General features: G+C 49.6%; 1 protein-coding gene and 1 long non-coding RNA gene across 8 annotated transcripts; both read left to right on the top strand.

Annotated features, from left to right (window-relative positions):
• The first annotated feature begins 4,121 nt into the window (after positions 1-4,121).
• On the top strand, positions 4,122-6,216 carry LOC121018354 (uncharacterized). 4 transcript variants are annotated; one of them, XR_005785160.1, is made up of 3 exons: positions 4,122-4,375; positions 4,619-5,044; positions 6,166-6,216. It is a non-coding gene; the product is annotated as an uncharacterized LOC121018354 (long non-coding RNA). The 4 variants fall into 4 exon arrangements; XR_005785162.1 differs by having other exon boundaries at positions 4,122-4,462; XR_005785163.1 differs by having other exon boundaries at positions 6,169-6,215.
• Positions 6,217-7,617: 1,401 nt separating this feature from the next.
• GPX6 (glutathione peroxidase 6) lies at positions 7,618-24,340 on the top strand. 4 transcript variants are annotated; one of them, XM_040457094.1, is made up of 6 exons: positions 7,618-8,162; positions 8,784-8,969; positions 16,348-16,501; positions 21,556-21,673; positions 22,161-22,260; positions 23,407-24,340. In XM_040457094.1, the coding sequence occupies exons 3-6, from the start codon at positions 16,348-16,350 to the stop codon at positions 23,611-23,613; spliced, it is 579 nt and encodes a 192-aa protein (XP_040313028.1). In that variant the 5' UTR covers positions 7,618-8,162; positions 8,784-8,969; the 3' UTR covers positions 23,614-24,340. The 4 variants fall into 4 exon arrangements, with proteins under 4 accessions (XP_040313028.1, XP_040313030.1, XP_040313029.1 ...); XM_040457096.1 differs by lacking the exons at positions 7,618-8,162; positions 8,784-8,969 and adding an exon at positions 12,366-12,450; XM_040457095.1 differs by lacking the exons at positions 7,618-8,162; positions 8,784-8,969 and adding an exon at positions 12,568-12,673.
• Positions 24,341-25,326: the final 986 nt, after the last annotated feature.

Below are 25,326 nucleotides of genomic sequence, written 5' to 3'. Positions count from 1 at the left end.
TGATTATGTACCCTCAGGTTGGGAGGGGGCCAGGGGTAGAGTAAGTCTGTAAGGAATTTTGGAAGCAGGGTTTCCAGGACCTTGAGGGTCTGGTGTTGCTAGGGAAATGCCACTTATCAGCATTTAGTAAAACCTCAGTCATGAGACCCTTCAGATGTAGGGTGGGGTTGCATATGCTTGGAGTATGTTTGCCATCATGTATCTCAAGGCGGTTAAGACAAAGGAAGTAGACTTGCAGGATCCTGGGGGGGGGGGGGGGTCAGGGTAATGTTAAGCCAAGGTTCCCTTTGCCCCCAGCGAAGTGTCATCATTGAGGCAGCTGACCCCGTAGAGGGAGGTCATTCTATCAGTTTTAAGAACTTGTCGATGGGCTGTAGGCAGTAAGGGAATTTAATTTTTCATTTGCCTTAGTTTCCCACATCACCATGGCAAGCACTTACACCCCTTTCTTTTGTTCTTGGACAGCCAGGAGTGTTCAAGGAAACACATGTCCCACCTGGGGGGGGGCGGGGGGAGGCTATAACCTGTACTTTGCCCTCAGCTCACCCCACACAGGGTGGCAGAAATCACTATGTCTCAACCACTGCCTACTTTTCCCATTCAGACTCCAACTTTTCCTTGAGCTAGGACTCCTTGGAGGAGAACTTTCTTGCCCAAGGTGACACAGCTAATGAGCGGCAGTTAAATAAAACCTCCAGACTCCCCATCCTCACTTCTGTTACCGACTTGATCCTGCCTGAAAATCGACAGCAAGTTTCTTGTGTTTTAATTAAAAGTAACAGGAGTTTGGTTCCTTTGGTTATAAAGGAAACAGGTTCAGCTTTTGCTGAGATGCTGTCCACCTCTTCATCCCGGATTCAAACCCAGCCTCTGCAACCCAGACCCGACATAGAGATTTTGGTCCCCGTTTAGTTTTACTTGAATATTTTCCCTGAATTAGATCATCTCCGTTGGCATCTGGGATCCCCGTTCAGACCTCCAGGATTTTCTTTACTCTGGGTGTAAGTGTGAGGCATACGACTTATCCCTAAATCTGCAACTTTAAAATAATATTGCATATGTTTATGTAATATTTGTAGTTCACCAATGTCCTTCACATCGTTAATTCCATTTAGCCCTCCCAGTAAGCCGGTTAGGCAGATAGGACACGCATTCCTTGCTCGAATTTGCAATGGAAAAGTGAGGTTCAGACAGGGGACATGACTTGGGCAGTGTCAGAATAGTGTAGACCTAGACCAAAAGTTTGAGTTTTTATTTCAAATCCATTTGTCTCTCCACTCTTAGCTCAATTCCCCATAAAACATGTTTGGGAATGGAGGAAAGCCCCAGAGAGACCACAGTCCTTTTGCATTTAATTTTCATCCACACGTGTCCTTAACCTGCTGAGGTCTGGGACTCTCCCCTGGTCTGGGCTGACTGTGGCCCCAAGACTTCCCCAGAGCCAGGAGGCCTGGCACACAGCCGTGTCACTGACCCCAGCTTTCTGCTCCAGGGAGAGCACTGCTGCTTGGAGGTGAGGGTGGGAGGCAGTGAGAGGAAGGGTGTGTGCTCCCCAAGGTGTTCTTGTCTCTTACTCCAGCTCTAATGGGCTGGGGGAGGGCGTGGGAGAGAGCTCCGTGTCCTGGCACAACTACCGGAACCTGAGGAACCCACACGGTTGGAAACCAGAGCCCTCCCACCTGCAGATTCTGCAGTCTACGCCTCAGGCCCTTGCTCCCAGGGAAAGAATAAATATGCTAAATAAAAGATGCCTTTTGTCAACAAACATGCCCTGTGGCCATCGCCAATGACGTCCCAGATCTGTGAGGCTTTGAGAAAATACCTCCCTAGACCTCAGTTTACCCATTTATAAATCAGAAAATCACCAAAGTCCTTTCTAAGGCTGACATTCTCAGGTTTTTTTTGTCTCAGCTTTTGAGAGAGATTCTGAGCTCCTCTGAAGCTGAGTTGATCTGTTGTTACCCCTAGGCGATTGGGAAGCAAAAGTAAGAATCAAGAAATTCTGTGGATTTTGAGTTCTCCTGTGGCATATAGGTTTTCCAGGCCACAGCTGTATATGGGAGAGCCAGATGCTCAGTAAAGTAGAAAGACTGGCCGGTCCAAGCCACCAGGCCAGGGCCAGACACAGCTACAACCGAACCCCCACAACTGTCTATGCACGTTGCAATCAGATCGGATGCAGAACAGATTCTCGGTTGAGACCACTTGGCTTCTCTATCACCCCTTCGCCTCTGGCACCCTATGAAGGGTCTGAGGGCACCAGGATAACACCAGGACTTGACCTAGAAAACCCCTGCAGTCACCCCAGGGACACCCAGGGACAAGGTTGGCTCTCTTTCTGCCTAAGATCAAGAGAGGCAGGACGTATTTACAGATGCAGTGATATGATGTTCGGAGTTTGCATCAAAATCATTCCGTGTGTCTGTGCAAGGGGGGAGGGCTGGGGGCACATGTGGATGTCGATGAAATTGGCCGGGAAATGTGCTGATCACGGCTGAAGCAAGTAGGAGGTATATGAGGTCAAGGATACTCTTCGCCCTGCTGACTGCGTGTGTTTGAGAGTTTCCATAGAAAATATTTAATCAAAGGTAACAAGCCGGGAAGGGGGCTTCTTAAAACTAATGGATAGAAATAGCACAGAGGGTAAATAAAAGAGATAAGTGGAGAGGGAAGGGGAAGGAAGAAAGAAGACAGACAAATAGTGGGATTTTTGTGAGCAGTCACTAAGTCCTTACTCTGTGCCAGGCATTTCTAGGTATAAATTCTCACTAATGTTTATTTTAAAAGTCATCGTTATTATGTTCTTTTACAAAGAAGAAACTAATACGCATACAAATTAAAATTGCTCAAAATTGCATAGCTAGAAAGAACTCAAAGCCAGGTCTGTTTAAGCCCTAAATCCCAACTTTTGTCCCTGGACACAACAGGCAGGGAGAGAAAGAGACAGCAGCCGTGGACAGCGAAGGGTATAGAGTGTAGAAATGGAAACAAATGGGAGACAGAACGAGGCTCAGTGAGTTAGGCATCAGGGACCAGGTTGACAAGAAGCCCTTTGGAAGCCATTCCGGATCGGTGGGCGGTGAGGGCTGGTCCCTCTCCCCCGCCCCGGACTCTGAGGAGGAGGGTTAATCTTGCATCAGGATAAGTTAATAGAAATCTGTGATGCCATCTGGAACTTGCTGTGAAGGAAACATGAATTCCATAGTTCCATCTCCAACTGGTGCAGGCACCCAGGAGAATCCATGACTTCCCAGACATTTGTGACTAGCCTTGCCACGAACTTCCTGTGTGTGTGTGTGTGTGTGTGTGTGTGTGTGTGTGTGTGTGTGAGAGTGTTCAAGCTAAATTATAGCAGAAAGGGAACAGGTGGGGAGGGACGCCTGATTGGCTCAGTCAGGTTAAGCATCAGACTTTGGCTCACATGGTGATCTCCTGGTCTGTGAGTTCGAGCCCCGTGTTGGGCTCTGTGCTGACAACTCAGAGCCTGGAGCCTGCTTTGCATCCTGTGTCTCCCTGTCTCTGCCCCTCCACCACTCACACTCTATCAAAAATAAATAAACATTAAAAAATATTTTTTAAAGTTCAATTTCCTGGGTGGGTAAACTGAAATGGGCACCAATCTCAAAATGGCAATTCATATAAACTTAGACTGACTTTTGGTTGACATTAAGGCCAAAGTGAATAATAAAAAATAAAAATGAGTGAACTGATAGTGTTCCAAGGATATTAGAGAAAAGAATGCGATCTTGGACTATATTGATTAGTGCACAGTCTTCCAAAAAATGTGCTTTATATTGATCGAATCTGACCTGAAATAGCGTTTCTACCTGCGGACAGAACAAATAAAAATGTAAATTCATAAATCAGAGCATGTTCTAAGGAAGAGCGTCAGGATGTAAGCTGGCTTCCAGTAGGTATTTGTTGAATTAGGAGGCAGGTAGTTAGACGTGCGTGAGGAGGGATAAAGCAGGTGCAGGCCACAACCTCCGAGCCACCTCCAAGGAATAACAGGACAGGAAAGGCCTAACCGCAGAGCCGGCTCAGAAGCCACAGCGGGGGCGGGGCGGGGGGGGGGGGGGAGCTCCAAGAGCTGAGCATGCGCACAAAAGGTACAACTTGCCCTTCCGGTCACAGCAAAAGCTCGTTAGAAACCCATAAATACGCAATGCGTGAATAAATACAGTTAGAACAATGCATCAGGGGCAGGCGCATGCTCCAAGCCAAAGTGTGATGGACCCACCAGCTGCCGGTCAAACAAGTCAATCCAAGCCCAATCTGCTCGTACACGAAGCAGATTTAAGACGATGCGGCTAGAGCTTCCGGGGCCGGTCCCACTCTCGCTCCGCAGTGGCCAGCTTTCTCTGTTGCGTGAACGGTACGTAGCAGCCCTATGAGCTATGCCCCCACTCTGGTGTCGCGTCTCCACCCTTCCGTGCGTCTGGGTCAAGAACCGAGCGAGCCGGTAACGCAGAGAAACTAGATGAACTCATGAAGGGAGGAAGAAATGATCGGTCATCTGCCTCGATTTGGGCCCCCACAGGCCCTTTACGATGCAGCAGGCGAGTGAACGTTGTGAAAATACTCGGTTAAATCTGACACGGTGTTTTCCCGCTTGCAGGTCCCAAGGCTGCTCAGCGAACGTACAGAATCCAAACGACCACGAGGCGCCCCGGAGTCGGAGCCCTCGCATCCTCCAGCCGCTCCGGTCTGTTCTGGGTCTTGCCAGCCACCTCCACCCGGCGCTGCCTCTCCCTAAGTCTTGCCGTGTCCCAGGTCTCACCTCCCGGGTCCCCTGGATGGAGGGACCCCCTCCGACTCCTCCTGGTTACGCCGTGTGATCTCATCTGTGGTCTTCTTTCCAGGGCTTCTCAAATTCTGCAACTTCCTTGTTTATTCAGTGAAACAAGCATACATCGCTTTATGGTCTACCTACCCATGAGGTGTAAACCTCACTCTGTCCAGTGCAGCTCACTCTGTCCAGCTTGTCTAAAAGTCACCTGCTTTTATTCATCCGGAGCTTAATGAACACTCGTCGGATGAATAGGTAGACCTCTAGATGTCTTAGAGTAATAGCTCATAGATCTGGTTGGACGCACGTAAGCCATTTTACAGATCTGTTGAAAACTATGGACTCCTCACTCTCTAGAAAAATGACGCTGCGCACTACGGTTTATAACACCAAGGGGTTCCCGATCCCTCAATACTCTTGCTGTCTGTAGCGATGTTAGGTTTGCTTAAAATAGCAGGAACAGAAAATCTTTTCCTCTAAGGACATGAGTTTCATCTAGAAACTGAGAGTGGATGTTGTGGCCAAATATGTGTCCAGTTCCCAATGTATTCAGAGCATTTGAAACAAATACAGCTATCCCTAGAAGCTCAGAGTGTCTCTCTGGTCCTGAGCTATTGGTTCAGGCTATAGCCTGAAAAACTGTAAGTCCGCGGCTGTGCCTGTGGGAGGCCCTACCTGCCCCCACGGAAGGAGACACACACACACAGGCCTTCTGAGCTCCGAGAGCTAGTGCACAGAAGTAACATTCCGTGCTTGTACGTGTGCTGTGGCATCGAAGTGTGGTGCCCAGGACAGTTCTGGAACTGGTGACCTTGTACAAGCAAAGCTTGTGTAAAAAGCCTCTGTACGCTCATCTATGCATATGCTAGGGCTTCCTGGGGACCTAAACCAATCAAGGCTCCGCATGCTAAGAACAAGGAGACAATAGTTCGAAAGCATGTCTTTGCTAGAAATCTAAGAAGTAGAATCACACGCACGGCAGATGCATGGAAATATGTTGTAGGTCAGCAGGAATGCACGAGCAGGCTTTTCTGGTTGATCCTGTTACTCTGCTCTATGAGATCTGTATACTTTCAAATTTCAAATTTCATTTCATTTCAAATTTATAGTTGGTTTATAGCCCAGCATATGGTCAATTTTTGTAAATATTCCATGTGTGCTTTAATATGTATTCTGCAGTTGTTAGGTGTTCTATATATGTCTGCTAGGTCTAATTTGATAACTGTGCTGATTAAATCTCATATGCCATTATTCATGTTTTTCCTGCTTTTTCTGTTACTAAAAGAAGTATGTTAGAATTTTCCACTATATGCAGATTTGTATATTTCTCTGTAGAGTTCTGTCAATTTTTAATAACTTTTTTTTTTTTTTTCTAGTAGCCTTCACACCCAGCACAGAGCCCAGTTCAGGGCTTGAACTCACAACACTGAGATCAAGACCAGGGCTGAGATTGAGAGTTAGATGCTTAACCAACTGAGCAACCCAGGTGACCCATTTTCTGTCAATTTTTAATTTATATATTGTTAGTTATGCTATTAGGTGCTTACAGACTTACAGTAATTTTATCTTCCTGGTGAATTATATGCTTAATCAGTACGAAAATTTTTTCTAAATCCTTTGTTATCCATTTTGCCTTAAAGTCTACCTTGTCTGTAAACAACATAGCAAATTTTATTTTGGTTTATTTATGCTTAGTAACTCCTACCCTTCACTTTCAACGTTTTTATTTATTTTTGGGACAGAGAGAAACAGAGCATGAACGGGGGAGGGGCAGAGAGAGAGGGAGACACAGAATCGGAAACAGGCTCCAGGCTCTGAGCCATCAGCCCAGAGCCCGACGCGGGGCTCGAACTCACGGACCGCGAGATCGTGACCTGGCTGAAGTGGGACGCTCAACTGACTGCGCCACCCAGGCGCCCCCTACCCTTTACTTTCAAGCATTATTTATCTTTCTGTGTTAGGTGTCTATTTTGTCTCTTCTGTTCTATATCCAATAGTCTCTCATTCTAGTTTTCTTTTGAACTATTTGGTATATGTTTATTCCCCCTCCCCCACTCCCATAAGGTTGATGATTATATACACTTTGAACATTCTTTGAGATTACAAAATGCATCCGGGATATATCAGATTCTATTCATAAATAGTTAATCTGCTTCATTTTACCCTCTTGGCAATATAAAGACCTTAGAATTTTATAACACTATATCCAATCTCTTGAATTATATAATTATATGGTATAGTACTGTCGTGATTAAACATAGACATTACCTATCTAAATATATAAAGAAAAAGATGTTCACATTGTCAATCTTCATAATACATTTACCATGATGGTTAATTTTATTGTGTCAACTTGATTGGGCCATGGGGTGCCCATATATTTTGGGTGAACATTATTTCTGAGTGTGTCTGTGAGGGTGTTTCCGGATGAGAGTGACATATATACATATTTTTTAATTTTTTAAATTTTACTTAAATCCAGGTTAGTTGACATATAGTGTAATAATGGTTTCATGAGTAAAATTTAGTGATTCATCACGCAGATGAAAGTAACATTTATTTATTTATTTTGAGAGACAGAGATAGCATGAGTGGGGGAGAGAGACAGAGGGAGAGAGAGAATCCCAAGCAGGCTCTACACTGTCAGCACAGAGCCCAACGCGGCGCTTGAACCCACAAAACCGTGAGATCATGACCTGAGCCAAAACCAACAGCCGGATGGTCAACCGACTGAGCCACCCAGGTGCCCCGGGAGTAACACTTAAATTGGCAGCATGAGGAAAACAGATTGCTCTCCACAACGTGGGTGGGCCTCATCCTATCTGTTGAAAGTCTAAACATAAAAAAAAAAAAAAAATGGCTGAGTAAGAAAGAATTCTTTCACTCTGCCTGTCTTCGAGCTGGAGCACCAGTCTTCTGCCTTCAAACTCAGACTAGAACTGCATCAGTTGTCCTGGTTCTCAGCCAGCTGATAGCCAATCTCGGGACTTCCCAGCCTCCACAGGTACATGAGCCGATTCCTTATAATAAATCGCCCTCCCTCCCTCTCTGTCTCTCTACCTATACATATATACACAAACATAAATACACCTACATTGATACAGATATCTACATATTTATTTTTTAGACATCTACATATTTAATAGGAGATAAATGTAGATATAAATAGGGATATATCTATATATTTATCCGTTTTATACATATCTCAAAGTGGCTTTGGAATTGGATAATGTGTGGAGACTCGAAGAATCTTGAGGTTCATGATAGAAAAAGCCCAAAATGCCTTACCTCACTGTTGCAGGAACAGAGATATGAAAGGCTGCTTGTGGTAAGGGCTCAGAAGGAGGAACACGTCAAGAGCAACTGGAAGAAGGTTCGTGACCCCTTCCTGGCGCTGCTCCAACCTCTGCTCCCATTGTCCTACCTGTCCTGTCTTCTTAGCAAAATCTCCCTGCTTCCCTCCCCTAAGAATGCGTGTGATTGTATTTAGCGCCCACTCAGATCATCCGGGGGTAATCCCTTTATCCCAAGATCCTTAACTTGATCACATCTGCAAAATCTGCCAGATAAGATAACGTCTGGGTTCCGGGGATTAACACCTGAAATCTTTGGGGGCCATTACTTCAGTTACCACAGGGTCCGGATTTGGGATCAGGACATACTTGAGTGTGAGTCCCAGCTCGACATATTACTCGGCCTGGGACTTGGGGAGCTATTTGTTTTTACTCTGTATTTATATCCTTACTTATAACACGGAGAAAGTATTAACCTTATGGTTATTCTGGTGATGCTTTCATAAGAAAATCTACCTAAATATTCCTGATACTCAGTAAACAGGGAGTTGATGCAGACTGATTCTCCTCCCTTTCCGTTCCTCGTGCTCTGTTCGCTCCTTCCCCTGCGCCCCTGGTGTCCCCTCTCCCCTCACCACTGCTCTGCTTCTCCCATCTTCTCCGCCCCTTCTGAAGCCTGCGTTTCTACTTTGCTCCTGCAGGTCGTGTCCAGAGAAAGGACGAGTTGCCCCAACGTAGGCTGGGAGCTGCAGGGACCTCCCAGGCCAGAACTTGGCGCGAACCATTGGTGGAGAGTCCCCTGGAAGAGGTGACACTTCCCAGCTTCCCTTCATGGCCCCTGACTTGACCTGACGGCACAGGGACAGAGACCAGTGCTTGCTTTTCAGGTAAGGCCACCCGAGGCCAGAGGGGCAATCGCTCCACTTTCTGGGCCTCTGAAAGCCCATATATGAATTCAAGAAGCTAAAATACTCAAGCATTAAACTTTTAGAGGTTTCCGAGTCAATACTTTCTCTTTCCAATCTTCCCAAGGTGAAATCTGGTCAAATTAAATCACCAAGAGGTCTGGTGGCCTCCTCTTAAAAGATGTGGAAATATGGGGGCACCTGAGTGGCTCAGTCGGCTGAGCGTCCTACTCTTGATTTAGGCTCAGGTCATTATCTCACGGTTTGTGGGTTCGAACCACGCGATGGGCTCTGTGCTGACAGCTCAGAGCCTGCTTGGGATTCTCTCTCTCTCTCCCTCCCTCTGCCCCTCCCCTGCTTTCTCTCTTCCTCAAAATAAACAAACAAGGAAACAACCCAAAAGATGTGGAGAAATGAAAAGATACAAAGTGTCAAAGGCAGTGAAGATGTTCATCTCATAGTCCCAGATCCCTGCCCAGGTGACAGGCTTTGGCTTGAAGTGTCCCTTCCTTCCCAGGGAGGAGGAAGGCCAGACTCACAGAGGCTCTGGGACATCGCCTTGCTGGGGGCGGCTGGGTCTACGGAGGACAAGTTGGTTAACTCTCATGGCTGCCACGGGGTCTCCAGCGCCCACAGTTGTGCGTGGACACGGGGCCACTCCCTGGAACATGTGGGTGGGAATAGTGGACATTGGCTTCACCTGGGAAAGGGCACGTTCCCCCGCACGCGTTGTTTCCTTTGCCTCACTGAACACAAGAATGGTCTCTCGGAGCAGATGAGGGTGGGATCTCTGGCAATGGTGGCAGGGCCCCCGAGGACAGTTTCAGGACCAGCGGCCCTCCTGAAGGCCACAGCCAGCCTGGATCTGAGGCATGCTCAAGGGTAAGGCTGTAGTAGTCATGAACTTGGACAGAAAGGTAACAGCAAAATCATCACTCTTCTCAAAATCCAAATACGTGTTGTTAGTGCATTTAAAGAAGTCAAAGAAGTTTTAAAGTCAAACAAAAAGTTAGATTTGAAGCCAAGTAACATTTCTTTTCTTTTTTTTTGAGAGAGAGCAGGAGTGAGTGGGGGAGGGGCAGAGAGAGAGGAAGAGAGAGAGAATCCCAAGCAGGCTCCATGATATCAGCGAGCAGCCCAATGTGGGACTTGATCCCACGAACCCTGCAATCATGACCTGAACCGAAATCAAGAGTCTGACACTTAACCGACTGAGCCACCCAGATGCCCCATGGCCATCCTTTTATAAAAAACGCCAGTCACATTGGATTAGGGGCCCACCATACTCTAGTATGACCTCAACTTGTCACACTGGCAGCAATCCTATCTTCAAATAAGGCCACATTCCGAGGTCCAGGGGGTTAGGGCTTCAATATATCTTTTGGGGGAACATGATTCAGCCCATAACACCCTATGATCTGGGGCAGATCACTGATCCCCTTAGGACCCCTCCCTATGATCTGGAGCAGATCATTGCCCCCCGCCCCCACCCCAGGACCCCTCCCGATGTCCTGTAAACTGCTCAGTCCTGACTGGGTCACAGAAACAGCGACTGAGACAAACTGATCTGAGTCTCACCCTTTTCTGCCCTAGGCTTTAGCAGACCTGATCTTGGGTCCAGTTCAAGGCCTGGTCAAGCTCTTTAGGACCTGATTAGTATCTCGGGCCTCAGAGAGTTACCTCTGAAGTCTTATTTGATAGAATTGTGTCCCATTATTTTTGATAAAAATATGTAACTAATCTATCAAGAAACCTTTCAGGAACGATCCCAAAGTACTGGCCCAGGTTTTACCTAAGAGGTCAAGACTCAACACCCTGATAGGTGGACTTGGGGTGATGGAGCAAGTTCAATCTGCCAGAAACGTAGTATTTACAGAGTGAAGGATAGGCCCGGAAATTGGGCCGATGTCAAATCTGGAGTGCTCCATAGAATTTCAAATTAAAGGTGTAGGAATTAGGGAGGAACCAAAGCATTTTCAACATAAGAGTGGTGTCAACAAAGTTGATCCCCAGAAGATCATACAACACAGGCGGAGCGTGGAGGAAGACGGACACAGAAGACTCTGGAAGGAAGGAGACAAGGGACGGACCAAAGCAAAATTCCTGGAAGCAGGTCAGGATGCAGGCTCCGAAGGAGGAGAGAAGGGGAACGGAGCCCTGACATTCATTCCGGTGGACCGGAGACAGGTGCATCCTGGTGTGCGCCCCACACCTTCACTTCTGGTTGCTGGAAGCCTCAACCCAAGGTGCTCGAAAGTTCACGAGGAATGTTGGAACGAGACCTGGGGAGCTGGGGTTTGGGGCCATACGCCCTACTCATGATCTGTGATGAAGGGTCCTCACCACTCAAGGGCAGGTTACTGTATGATGAGCAAATGTCCACATGAGAGATGGTGGGGATTTAGTCACAACTGATGATCCATATGGGAGAAGACCAAGGGGCCTACAACAGGAACCCCGGGTTTGCTCTCATCTCACCATGACCCGCTGGTGACCTCCCTCCAGCCTCAGGTTCCTCAAGCAGGAAGAGGAGTGTGTGAATGGCTGCTTGCCCGTGTCAGGCGCTGGCCTCAGTCCTGTATCGTTATCAGCACTGCTGAAGCCTAGCAGGTAGACACTATTAATTATGCCCATATTACAGATGAGAAAACTAAGGTTCAGAGACCTGAGCCTTTTCTGCGTCAAGGAGCTGGTCAGTGGTGCACAGGGGTCTTGAACTCAATGGTCTCCGGCACCTCATAGTCACCTCATAGTCTGCGGTTGGGCCATTATTTGGGGGCTGAGAGCGGGGAGAGGCCGGAGAGCCTGGGAGTGCGTGTAGGTCTGCGCGCCCCCCCCCCCCCCGGAAGGAGCCTTCTCAGCTGCTGCAAATGTCCTGGGGACCTGCAGGCTGGAATAGGGACCAGCGACCAGGCTAGTTTACAGGCCCTTGAGAAGAGCCGGGAGATCTGAGCCGACGGGAAGCCTGTCTTTCCAGAGAGTTCGCCAGCCTCGGGGTCAGGCGCAGAGGCGCGCGCGGGTGATCCTGGCAGAGGCGGAGCGGAAAGGGCTTATAGCCGAGAAGGAAGGACTTAGCACCTCCGTTCACAGGGGTCTTTAGCCGAGCCGAGCCGGCGGGCAAACCGGCGGGAGCAGGTGGGAGAGCGGGTGGGGGCGCCTCTCCACCCAGTCACACGCCTTGCAGCGCCCCCGCCCGGTGTCCGCTAGGGCCTCGCAATGACAGGTGTTTCGGAGGAAGCGGGCAGGTGCTTTACAGAGAGAGACCCCAGCCCAGGGCCGCTCCGGACTCACAGTGTAGGTCGTTCTCTCCTGCGACCGCCCTGCAGGTGTGACCCCCCGGCTGCGCCACCTACGCGAACGAGGTCCTCTCCGGGGCACTCTCGGGCCCCGCGGCCGGACTGCGTCATTAGGAAACACAGTGCGCCGTGACTACTGATGGAGGTTCGGGACACAGGACCGAGAGGTACCGTCCTCCAGGACTGCGCTTCTCAAACTTTACTGCGCACACGAACCACGTGACGCTCGTTTTTGAAAAAGCAGATTCTGATTCAGTGGCGGCAGCTTCACTTCCAGAAAGCGGGGAACACCCAGGGGCGGCCGGTCACTTGGGGAGGGTGGGGACGGCACTTCCCGGTCCCAGAGAGTGGCCTCCGCCGCCACCCGCCCGGACACGTGCGCCGGAACAGGTGCAAGACGTCTCCCGGATGCACCCGGGCTAGCGGAGGGCGGTAGGCGCGAGGGAGGGGCGAGCGGGCAGGGGGAGCGGGGAGCGGACAGGGAGAGTGAGGAGGGGAGAGGGGAGGGGTCAGGTGCGGGCGCGTGTGTGTGTGTGTGTGTGTGTGTGTGTGTGCGCGCGCGCGTGCACGCCGCCCTGCGATTGGAGGGCGCGCCTTCGCCCCGCTCCCGCCGGGCGCTCAAAAGGGGCCGACGCTCCGGGACAGCGCAGAGCCTCCCGGGCGAGCGCGCACCGGCCATGGCCCCGCCGCTCTGGGCTTCGTGCCTCTTCCCCCTGTTCCTGGGAGGCCTCGCTCAGCCGGCCCCGAAACCGCAGACCATGAGGGTGAGTGTCCCGTTGGGGACCCAGCGGACCGCAGCGCCCGACGACTCACCTGGCCTGCGGGGCCTCGTCCGAGGCCGAGGTGTCCGGAGCCCTGCTGAGCGGCCCCCTGCCGGGCGGTGGTGCCACCGCAGGTGGGACCCAGGCTGCCTGGGCGCCGCGCCCCTGGTCTGGAGCTCGTGGGAAAAGAGCTAGCTGATGCCGGGATGCACTCTGGGGCGTCAGGGTCAGGGAACAGGGGCTTTTTTTTCCCGGGGAACAATAAAACACACAAGGCCAGTATTTGTTGGCCCAATGTAGTTTTAGGGGACGTGGGCTGGTGAGCAGCGGTTGGGGGTGGGCTGGGGGACAAAGCTTGTACCAGAGGAGGAGGATTTGCTCTCAGGTCGCAAAGCGCCTGATGCCCCGAAGTCCCCACACTGGAGGTCACCAGCCACCCTGTAAAACATGTGTGTACGAGCCTTAGGACGCAGGGTGGGGACTCCGTAGGTGCCTTGAGGTACCGACAGGTTTAAACTTTAAAACCAGACAAATTCATTCAAAAACAGCCTCACTTGTGGCCTTAAACCAGTTACGTCCCTTTTTCTTGGCCTCCCCCTCCTCTGTAGAAGGTGGAGGATACCGTGGTAAAGTGCAGGGACCCCCAGACAACAACCAGGTGGGAGGCCCCCCATGAACAGTCAAGAAAGAAGTCTTGAGACGTTTTCAGTGCAGAAAGGTGGTTTCATTATAGCACAGGGACAGGACCCGGGGACAGGAAGAGCTGCACTGGGGTTGTGAGGAGTGACCGATTACAGGAGGTTGGGGGACAGCATAAGTGTCAGGAATTTGGAAGCAAGGCTTCCAAGGCCTTGAGGGGCGAGCTGCTGTTACGATAAGGTTAGTTATTACTGTTTAGTAAGACCTCAGTCCTGAGACCCTCCAGATGTGTATTGATCCGTATGTTTGGTGACGATTGCTAACGTATATGTAGGGGGGTGTTTGTGCTTAGTGAAGTCACACTGACCAGAGCAAAGCTGCAGTGGTAAAACGTGAGAGGAAGTCTCGCAGGAGCTGTAGGAGTGTTACGGTCTACATGCCTCGGGAGCCCTGCCTGGAGACTGCGAGCCACAGCAAAACTCGGCCTTTGTTCGTTCTTCTCCCATCACGCGCAAAGTTTCCGATTCCACAGGTCTCGGGAGAACCCAGGAACTTCCATTGCTAATATGTCCCCAGGTGATACTTGTCTAGGTCCGCAACCCACTTTGAGCGCTCTGCCATTGGGTCCCTGTGATGTGTAAGATGATGCATATAAAATGCCCAAAGACTGGTAGCTGTTGTAAGAGCATTTCCCCTCCGTGAGAGGACAAGACGCAACCTGTGGGAGGCACCCGGTCTGTGCCAGCCACTACCGCCTGGTTGGCGTGGACTTGCAGTGGTAGAAAGCCGTCCTCTGAATAAACGGCTGCATTTTAGAGTATCCTGATCCCTTCAGACTGGAGCAGAACTCACCTTGGAGTTGGGAAGGTCCATCCTTCAAGTGTACAGCTTTCTTGGGGTTCTGTGTCCCACTTACGGGGTGATATCCACGTGAGAGACAAAAGCCGGGAGTTGTTGTTGAGCCCAGAGGTAAGGTCGCACGAAGGCAAGAGGTGCACGCATCACAGCTCTTGGAATGATTTCTGTGTGTGTGTGTGTGTGTGTGTGTGTGTGTTTTACTGTTTATTTTTGAGAGACGGAGAGCATGAGCAGGGGAAGAGCAGAGAGAGAGGGAGACAGATTCCGAAGCAGGCTCCAGGCTCTGAGCTGTCAGCACAGAGCCCGACGTGGGGCTGGAACCCACAAATTGTGAGATCATGACCTGAGCTGAAGTCGGTCACTTAACCCACTGAGCCACCCAGGCGCCGCTGCATGTGATGTTTTAAGTTAAGTAGCGAAAAGGCAACTAGTAGGAAGGGTTTGCGTGGAGCCAAGGCAGAGGCACAGGAACAAAGGCGCACGGATGACGGCATCTTAGGGGCGTTCGGAGGCCAGCGTTCCCAGACGTTTGGATCAACGTGTGTGCTCAGGTGTGGACGAACGGGCGGACACCTAGAGAAGGCACCTGCTCAGGGTCACCTCCTCCTCCAGGACAGTGAGGAAGCAGCTACAGACTCGAGAAGTGCACAGCATGTGGCCTTTCCTTGCGGAAGCTCGTCCATAGACGGTCCCCTTACTGCTCCAGGCCGTCCTTTATGGACCAGATCCCTGGAGGCTCCCGCTCCATCGTTCTAGAATCCTCTGACTTCTGTGAAGTCTCGGGGGGTCTGCCATCTCCTCAGACAAGAGCCGTCCAGCCTGTCCCCCGGCCCGGTCTGCCTGGAACACGGCTGCTTGTGGGTGGGCACCTCCTTCCCCTGTGTCCCATTTCATACAGGGGCAGTCACGGCTGTCCACAACAGGGGACAAGAAAGATGAGTTCTGTACCAGTGAGCACCGCACTGGCAAAGCTCTGGGCACGGCCTCCATGGGACCCAGATGGAGAACGTGTTATTGGCCCAGCTCTGAGGGAAGGAAATCACAGTTTAAGAACGTATAGATGAAAAATGGATGTAAAACCGCAGAGATCTCTTAAGCAAACTCTAGAAGGGCTGGGATGACTGGAGCATGGTGTTAGCGTGCAGTGTCAGAGCACGGGGGACACTCGTGCTGATCTTCCAGGGACGGCTAGAGCGTCACACGTGCACACACATACACACATGTTCGTGTGCACATACATGTGTGCGTGCATGCAGACATATACACACGTGCATGCACACACACGTGCACATAAATGCACATGTGTGTGCCTACACATATGTGCATGCGCATATATACACATGCACATACAGGCACTTTTTTTGTCGGGCTCTGTGCTGACAGCTCAGAGCCTGGAGCCTGCTTCAGATTCTGTTTCTCCCTCTCTCTCTGCCCCTCCCCCACTCATGCTCTGTCTCTCTTTCTCTCTCTCTCCTTCAAAAGTAAGTAAACATTTTTTAAAAATTAAATAATCTCTACACCAAATGTGGGGCTCAAACTCACACCCCCAAGATCAAGAGTCATGTGCTCTACCAACGAAGCCAGACACCCCCCCACACACACAAAAAGGAATGTCACTTACAAGACACACATTCTAGTGGTGGCCTCGCCATAACTAAAAATATTGCTGGAAAAAGTGTCCTCAGTTCTTAGACTTCCACGGTACTACGTGAAAGACCGTCAAGCACTTTGCAAAAGTCCACGGGTGTTGGGGATCATTGTTTATGTCAATATCATCTCATTATGGTTGTTTTTGTTACATTCCAGATGGATTGCTATACGGGGGTGACAGGCACCATCTACGAGTACGGTGCCCTCACGCTCAGTGACGGGGACTACATCCAGTTCAAGCAGTACGCGGGCAAGGTCGTCCTCTTCGTCAACGTGGCCTCCTACTGTGGCTTGACAGCTCAGTATCCTGGTAAGAACGCGTGTTTCAATTCTTTTGGAACCAGCTTTGTCAGATGGCCACATCCTAATTCCAGAGGTTTTCCCAATTTGCCATTGGGGGAGGGGGTGGTGATCACATGCGTCCGTCCCCCTCAGTCCTGCCACCACTCTACTCCTTGGGGGCCAACAGAATTATCTCCAGATCTGAGAAATAAGATTCTCCCGAAGATGCAGTCAGAGGCCAGCAACGTGCCTGTCACCAAACGAGGTGGTTTGTTCCTCGACGCCCTGAGGTAGAACATTTACTGTGGGGAACCATGGGGCTCCTCAGTAAGAAGGTGCTGGAAAGAACTTATTTGAGAATCTGGGCTTGTGTTAGGTGCTCTGGGGCAGAATTCAAGGGGTGGAAGCTTTGCCCTGAATTGGATGCTGTCAGGAAGTGAAGAAGTGGGGACAGTTCTGTGACAATGATTAAGATACACCTTCATAGGGGCGCCTGAGGGGCTCAGTCAGTTAAGCATCCAACTTCGGCTCAGGTCATGATCTCGCGGTCCGTGAGTTCGAGCCCCGCATTGGGCTCTGTGCTGACAATTTGGAGCCTGGAGCCTGCTTCGGATTCTGTGTCTCCCTCTCTCTCTGCCCCTCCCCTGCTCATGCTCTGTCTCTCTCTGTCTCAAAAGTAAAATAAAACATTTAAAAAAAAAAAAAAAAAGATACGCCTTCATAGGGACGCCTGGGGGGCTCAGTCGGTTAAGTGTCTGACTTCAGCTCAGGTCATGATCTCACGTTCATGAGTTCGAGCCCTGTGTCGGGCTCTGTACTGACAGCTCAGGGCCTGGAGCCTGCTTCAGATTGTATGTGTGTGTGTGTGTGTGTGTGTGTGTGTGTGTGTGTGTGTCTCTCTCTGCCCCTCCCCCACTCATGCTCTGTCCTTCTCTCTCAAAAATATACAAACATTAAAAAAAATTTTTGTGGGGCGCCTGGGTGGCGCAGTCGGTTAAGCGTCCAGCTTCAGCCAGGTCACGATCTCGCGGTCCGTGAGTTCGAGCCCCAGAGCCTGGAGCCTGTTTCCAGTTCTGTGTCTCCCTCTCTCTCTGCCCCTCCCCCGTCCATGCTTTGTCTCTCTCTGTCCCGAAAATAAATAAAAAACGTTGAAAAAAAAATTAAAAAAAAAATTTTTGTCTCAGTAGATCCTATCTACGAGGTAGGAGGATAAAATAAGGCTAAACTGTAGGGAAATTTGGGGCATTTTTGCGATTTGGACAGGGTTCATGTTTTGTCTGTGTGCCAATGTGATTACGGAGCGGTCTTGTTTTGTCTTAAGTCCTCGTGGTCCCGTGTTGTGCGACACTGATGTCCTGCGTAACTAACTGTACCAGGGAAACGCCAAGCCGTGGCTGGACTCCCAGGCCAGAGCCTGGCTTTCAGGGGCCGCCTCCGTCTTTCTTGCCCGCTGCTGACAACAGCAGAGAGGACTGATCTCTGATCTTTTGGAACACACTCGGGTTCCACGGCACTGCCGCAGGACAGAAGAGGGAGATGTGGTTTTCTGAGCGATGATCTTTGGTGTGGTGGCCGTTTGGGAAGGTGCTGTATCTCTCCCAACCTGGCCCGACCTTCTGCCACGCCTGAGGTGGATTCTTTCTTTCCGTGAGCTCCTGGGGAAGACTGTGGGTTCCCTGCTGGTCCAGACGCGGTTATTTAAAGTTTTAGATGGATTGCAGTAGAGATAAATGCAGTTTCTGACACACCAAGAATTTTTCTGCCTTTTTAAAATGCTTGTTTTCAAGGTTAATTCAAAAGGTTAAGTGCACCAAACGCCACAAAGAACGGAATCAAAATAATACACGAACAGCTTTCAAGAAGAATGTCCCACATGTTGACATGTCCACATTGGTATCTATTCAACTGATCAAAAACAAATTTCCTGGGCGCCCAGCCTGGGCGGCTTAGTCGGTTGGTTAAGCGTCCGACTCTTGATTTTGGCTCAGGTCGCAATCCCGAGGTGTGTGAGATCGAGCCCCATGCTGTCAGTGTGGAGCCTGCTTGGGATTCTCTCTCTTTCCCTCTCTCTGCCCCTTCCCTGCTCACGTGCTCACTCTCTCTCTCTCTCTCTCAAAATAAATAAATTTTTAAAAATTTTTAAATAGAAAGTCCCATCGATTTGTCCTTTTTTCTTTTTATTCCCATCAAGTTGTCTTAATGGAACAGAACTCCAATAATAAGAAATCCAAGAACTTTCTCTTTTTTTTTTAAGTTTTAATTTAAGTAATCTCTATACCCCATGTGGGGCTCGAACTCACAACCCCAAGATCAAGAGTCTCACACACTTCTGACTGAGCCACCAGGCGCCCCTAAATTTTGATATTTTAAAATTAATACTTAGCAGGTGCTATGGTCTGAATGTTTGTGTCCCCCCAAAATCATATGTTGAAATCCTAATGCCCAATATGATGGTGATAGGAGATGGGGCCTTCAGGAGGTACTGAGGTCATGAGAGTGGAGCCCCCATGGAGGGATTAGACCCCACAGAACGCCCAACCCTTGCACCGTGGGGGGACACAGGGAGAAGGTCACGAGGGTGGGACCCCCATGGAGGGATTAGACGCCACGGAACGCCCAGCCCTTGCACCGTGGGGGGACACAGGGAGAAGCTGGGCAGTGTGCAGTCTGGTAGAGTAGAGAGTCTTCGCCAGAACCTACCACAACGGCACCATGACTTCCGGCTTCCAGTTTTCAGTACTGTGAGCAATACACTGTTATTGTTCCTCAGCCTCTAGGTCTATGGTATTTTGTTACAGCAGCCTACAAGGGCTAACATGCAGGGGGTTGCTTGATTTAGGCAAAATTATATGAATTTCATAATTATATATAATATATATTATAATCATACGTATATAATTATATAATGTACATAATTAAATATAATATTTAAAATAAATTATATAGTTATATGTAACATAAAAGTGTATTATATATATTATAATTAGTTAATTTTCAAAGAACCACAAAAAAATGGTTCACATTCACCAAGGGACTCTAAAGACTTTTTAAATTTAATGGTGAAATTGTGTATAAAAAGATACTCTCAAAAGCACAGATTATGGAAAGATCTTACATTTAAAATAGTTTGGGGGGGGGTCACTTTATATTTATTATTTTTTTATGTACAATGGGCCCTAGGAAAAACCCTGAAAAGCGACAGACTAAATTTTTACTTAATTTTTACAACACGTCAGGATCTAATTAGAAGAGCCTAAATAACAGTTTAATATCACTTAGCAAGTAGCAGTTTTCTCCCTTCAAACAGTTAAATTGGAAACAATATCGTAAGTTTAAAAGTTATGACGTTTAGAGGTGCCTGGCTGGCTCAGTTGGTAGAGCCTGTGACCTTGATCTCAGGGTCATGAGTTCAAGCCCCACACTGGGCATGAAGCCTACTTAAATTAAAAAAGCAAAAACAGGGGTTCCTGGGTGGCTCAGTCGGTTAAGCGGCCGACTTCGGCTCAGGTCATGATCTCGCAGACTGTGAGTTCGAGCCCCGCGTCGGGCTCTGTGCTGACAGCTCAGAGCCTGGAGCCTGCTTCACATTCTGTGTCTCCCTCTCTCTCTGACCCTCCCCCGTTCATGCTCTGTCTCTCTCTGTCTCAAAAATAAATAAACGTTAAAAAATTAAAAAAAAAAAGATTAAAAAAAAAAAAGCGAAAACAAAGTTGTGATGTATAAACAGCAATTCCGTGGAATGAGAATCTGCTTTTAAATGTTCAGTTTTAATTTAAATTTGTTCTGAAAAGGGACTGTATTCACAACATTCAAAATGTAAAAGATACAAAAGGCTTTAATAGTGCAAACGTCCACATTTCTTTCTTTTTGGGAAACCACTGTCGTCCGTTTAGGGTGTAGACTTTCATAAACCTCTAATGTCTATGCAGGCAGATACCTCTCTCCTGTAGAAATACACGAATACACACGTGCAGTCCCGCACCGTGCTTTTTCACATAATCAAGCATCTTGGATGTTATTGTGTATCAGTGCGTGATGAGTGTCCTCATTTATGCGAAGGCATAGTTTCCACTCTGTTGGTGCGATATAATTTATTAAACTAGCGCATGAGAATCGTAAAGAGCGTCTCGTTCAAACTTTACTCCAGATGGGGAAATTGAGAGAGTTAAAGGAATCCGCCGAAGCGTTAGAGCCAGGATCGGCTAGGTGTTTGTGCCACAGGAAGGGACTGTTCTTGAGGGTTAAAGACAAACGTGAGTACGGACGGTCGCTGAAGAAACATACACAAACAGGAAGGCACTGTCACTTAAGAAGAGGTTTTGGGGGGAGGCAGCCGCGGCAGAGCCCAGAGCGGAGTCTGCGTGGACTGACTGGCACTGGTAATGCGGACCGAATACGCGGGGACTGAGAGTGGTGAAGATGAGACGCTGGCAGGCTCTGGACACAAGTCAGCAGCTCCTGGCAGCAGGAGAGCACAGGAGTTTGTGGTCTGGAATCCCCGTGAGCGTTCCAAGGAAGCAGAGTAAACAAGAGGGGAGAGAATGCTCTGGAACCAGGCTCTGAATTTCTGTGCCCAGGTGACAGTACCCGAGAGTGCTCCTGGGAGGACGCCTGGGCATCAGGTGTGTGGTCATGGGGCATCGTGGGGGGTGGGTAGCTTGTCCATTTTGTTTGCCTTTGCCTTGAAAATTTTTGGCCAGTCAGTCAGTCTACCACTAAGGAAGGTGGCAGTGGCATTTAAATGTTACTTCCACTCAGAATCACACAGGCCCCCGCCCCTGCCCCTTTCCTCACCCCTGCCCCACAGGGCTAACCGACCTGTGCTTTCTAACAAGCACCCCCACTGGATGACGCAGCAGAGCCACTTACAGGAACCACCACACAAGAACAATGGCCGCTGTTTGGGTCTGTTTCTGGAAACTTCTGTTCCGGCTTCCTGCTCTGCCTCCTCAGTCTCTGTAACCTTGAACTTCTCGCTCATAGTCCTCAGTTTATTCATATGATGAATGGATCGATCCAGTGGTCTTTCCCTGTGCAGGGTGGCCTGCAGGCCAGTCTGCCCATGCTGCTGTCTTCCCACAGAACTGAACGCACTTCAGGACGAGCTGAAGCACTATGGCGTGGTCGTGCTGGGCTTTCCCTGCAACCAGTTTGGAAAACAAGAACCAGGAAAGAACTCAGAGATCCTTTCCGGGCTCAAGTGAGTGCCTGCTGGGACCCTGCAGAGACCCTGCCAGGATTTCCCTTCCTCCTTCTGCCTGGAGGCCGGCTTCCTCTGGAAACTTCCAGGGTGGGTGCTGGATCATTGGGTCCAAGAACACCATTGTGAAGCTTTGCGTGCAAACTTGCCTGCTGGCCGTGCTCCAGCATTCGCTCTGCCTTGAGCTCCTTGATAATGACATGAGGGGAACGTCCAATGGAAAAGATGTACGGGACGACGGCAGGAATGTGGGCAATAAAAATGAATCGGGATCCTGACCTTAAAATATGCCGTCCAGTTTTCTTGGAAGTCTCTACTGGCTCCATAAAGCATGATGTCCTGACTCCCAGAGGCCTCTCTTTCCTCACCTTCCCTGTCTTCCGTGTCTCCCTCTTTGTCCTAACTTTTGTGGTAGAGTTATGGTGGCCTTCACCATCCCTCCTTGTCCTAACTTGCGCCCTCTTGGGAACACGCTGGTTCATTGCAGGTACGTGCGTCCAGGTGGCGGCTTCGTCCCCAGCTTTCAGCTCTTTGAGAAAGGGGATGTGAATGGAGAAAACGAACAGAAGGTCTTTACCTTCCTGAAGGTGAGTGCCCACACACCTGGCAGCGTTGGTCATAGGCAGAGATGCCCCGAAAGCATGGGGCTCGTTTTGGATCGAGGTTGGACTCCTTGGAAAGAAATGCCTAGATAAGTTCAAGAATCATGGCAATGTCCACGGTGAGGCTCGAGCTTCAACTACAGGAAACGTAACCTGTGACAGTCCTGATGTGGACCAGTGCCCCTTACTGAAGGGTAGCGATTCACTCTTCGGCGGTCGTTTATGGAATCCCCCCATACGTGTGAGGATCTCTGCCCACTGGGAGCCCAAAAGTACTAATAGGGCCCAGCCCTTCCCTGGAGGCTCCTCTCCAGTCAGGGAGACGGACATGGAATTCATAACGTAGAGTGTGTATGGCAACTTGTCTTAGCGTCACCGAGTCTTAGAACCACCCAGGTTCCCACATGCTGGTCTGCCAAACAAGTCTGGTCCCCGTTGAAATTTTCACCCATCCATTGCAAACTGAAGAAGAAAAAAAAAAAAGGCAATGTGGGGAGTTTTTCGCAAAGCTCAGCTCCTTGAATCTAAAAGACCATCATTTATTCTGATATTAAATTATTTGTTAAATCCTATAAATTGCCATTTCTGTTGCTCAAAAACGGTGATGCTATTGATTTTTCTTCGACCTAATCCTTTAAAAGTCTGCTAATTTTAAATTTTACAGTCAGGTAGACTTTTGATTTTTCTTAGTGTCAAAATAAATGTTGGTTATTCTACATTCATCTCCGGAAAATAGTTATTAAACCTTTACCACCCTATGAAGCCCCAAACTCTGGGAACCACAACTCTAAAGCGAACCATTTCTTTTTTCGGGTAAGAACACCAAAGCTATAGAAATGGTAGGACTTAGCAAAGAAAACAGAAGCTATTATTTTACTGAAGCACCATGATATAATCATGGGAGAGGCAGACTGGGAAGGGAGGAGTATTTTCTGTCATACTCTCTAGCTCTTGGTTGTTGTATTGGTGATGTTGCATTAAAATGTGTGGTTCACTGGGGGCACGTCGGGGGTTCACATGTTGACACGTGGATGCTGAGTACTCTAGGGTTCCAGATAAAACTGGACCTTACAGAAGCGCGGGGAAAAAAAAAAAAAAAACTGTTTTCTATTTTTCATATCTCTGCTCCAGAACTCCTGCCCTCCGACCTCTGATCTTTTGGGCTCACCAGACCAGCTGTTCTGGGAGCCCATGAAGGTCCACGACATCCGCTGGAACTTTGAGAAGTTCCTGGTGGGGCCCAACGGGGTCCCTGTCATGCGCTGGTTCCACAAGGCTCCCATCAGCACCGTCAGATCGGACATCCTGGAGTACCTGAAGCAGCTAAAAACCAAGTAGAAAGGCCCAGAGGCCGTCAGAAATAGCCACCTGCCTCCCACCTGAAGGACATGGTTGAACACTGGGCCCGTCTTTGCTCCACATGCCTTCCTACCCAGCGTCCCTGTGACCCCGCCATCCTGGATACGCGTGCATGTTGGTGTGCGTGTGCTCGTGCATGTGCTTGAGAACAAGGCAACGAAAACCTATCTCCCCAACTCTCTGCTCCCCGAATATCAGGTTTTTTCCACTGCGTTGCAAAGGAAAATCAGATTTCCAGGTAGATGGCTCAGAGTACCAACTATCCCTGAAAAAGGTGATCCCCAGCAGTTCTGGTGTCTGTCCTTCCCCATCGTGGAGGTTTGAAGAAAGCAGGAACTGGCAGCAAGACCCTCAAGACCCCCTTCATAACCTCTCCTGTCCTTGAAGGTAGCCCTGGGGTGGAAGCTCTTCCTCTCCCAAGCGAGGCCTTCTGTCCCCCACACCCTGCACACTCCTGCAGGGCCTCTGAAGTCCGGGTGACGGTGGAAACCTGGGGTCCCTGAAGGAGGGCAAATCCCTGATGGGGGCCCCCGGCCCCACTGGGTTGGACCTACCCAAGCTTCCTTGGCCCCTGTCCCTTAGTGGCTCCAGGGCAGGGATGTCCCTTCATTCTGAAGTTGGGGCTTTGTCCTCACCCTGAGCCTCCCCCCGCCACACACATACCTCTTCTCATCACTGACTCAAATAAAGGAAATTCTGCAGCAGAGTTGGTTTCCCGAGGTGTCTCCCCGCTCCCGGATTACATCCCTGCACCCTCAGTATTTTGTGTTTCCCACATGCAGTCTGGATGCTTCCCTGGCCCATCCAGACACCAGGTGGGGCTGGCGGCCGTAACCGTGGACACTGACCTTGCAGAGGCAGCCGCCCCCGCCCACGGGGGTCCCCTGGGGGCCCCCGTGTGAGGTAGCCCTGCTTCTCTCCAAAGACACAAACATTCTGTCTGTAAAATTCCTGCTCACAGTTAAAAATCTAAAAACACAGAAAAACGGAAGGAAAGTGAAACAAAGTGCCCCCCTAGTCAGGGGCAAAGAACGTGCTGGGATGCCCCGTCCAGCGGCTGCCTTATCACCGGGGTTCAGTCCTTTCTGTGAGCACAGACTGCAGAACACCAGAAACTAGGAGAGGCTTGCACGAGGAAGTGAAGCAAAATAGCTCTTTTTCTTTTCCCTTTCAGAGATTACTTTCAACAATTTCAAATTTTTTTTTTGCACTTTATTTTTTTGCACTTAAAACGTAGAGGGAATTTAAGTGTCAGTGGTGAGACATGATCATCGGCTGTGCCCCGATGATCAGCAATCCCTGACTTAACCTCTGTGTAGAACGTGCAAACTGGCAAAGCCAGCGATGGCAGGGGAAGAGATTCAGACCTGGGGACTCCAGCTTCCAGAAGGAACAGGTGCTCTGGGAGCCCAGGAACGCAGGCGTTCACGCGGTCCTCGGGGAAGACCCGGCCTCCTGGAGGAACTGCCGCGGAGACTCTTGGGGTCTGGCCTCCAGGACTGGGCTGCGTCTGACCTCAGAGGAAAATGTTTTCCCCACATTTGGATGTTTTGTCTTCTTGCACTCAAAATCCAGTCAGGAAAACAAAGTCTGGCCGTCTGTGGCGTCCCCTCGGGCGGGATGTGAGACCCCCAGAGGCCTCGCCAAGCAGGGAGGGAGTGAGGAGGGGCCGCAGGGCCTCTCCGGTCACGG

This window comes from Herpailurus yagouaroundi, unplaced genomic scaffold (genome assembly GCF_014898765.1).
Source record: "Herpailurus yagouaroundi ecotype Mexico unplaced genomic scaffold, PumYag 219, whole genome shotgun sequence".
NCBI lineage: Eukaryota > Metazoa > Chordata > Mammalia > Carnivora > Felidae > Herpailurus > Herpailurus yagouaroundi.
The sequence above is the reverse complement of the archived record's forward strand: the minus strand, read 5'-3'. Positions and strand labels throughout refer to the sequence as shown.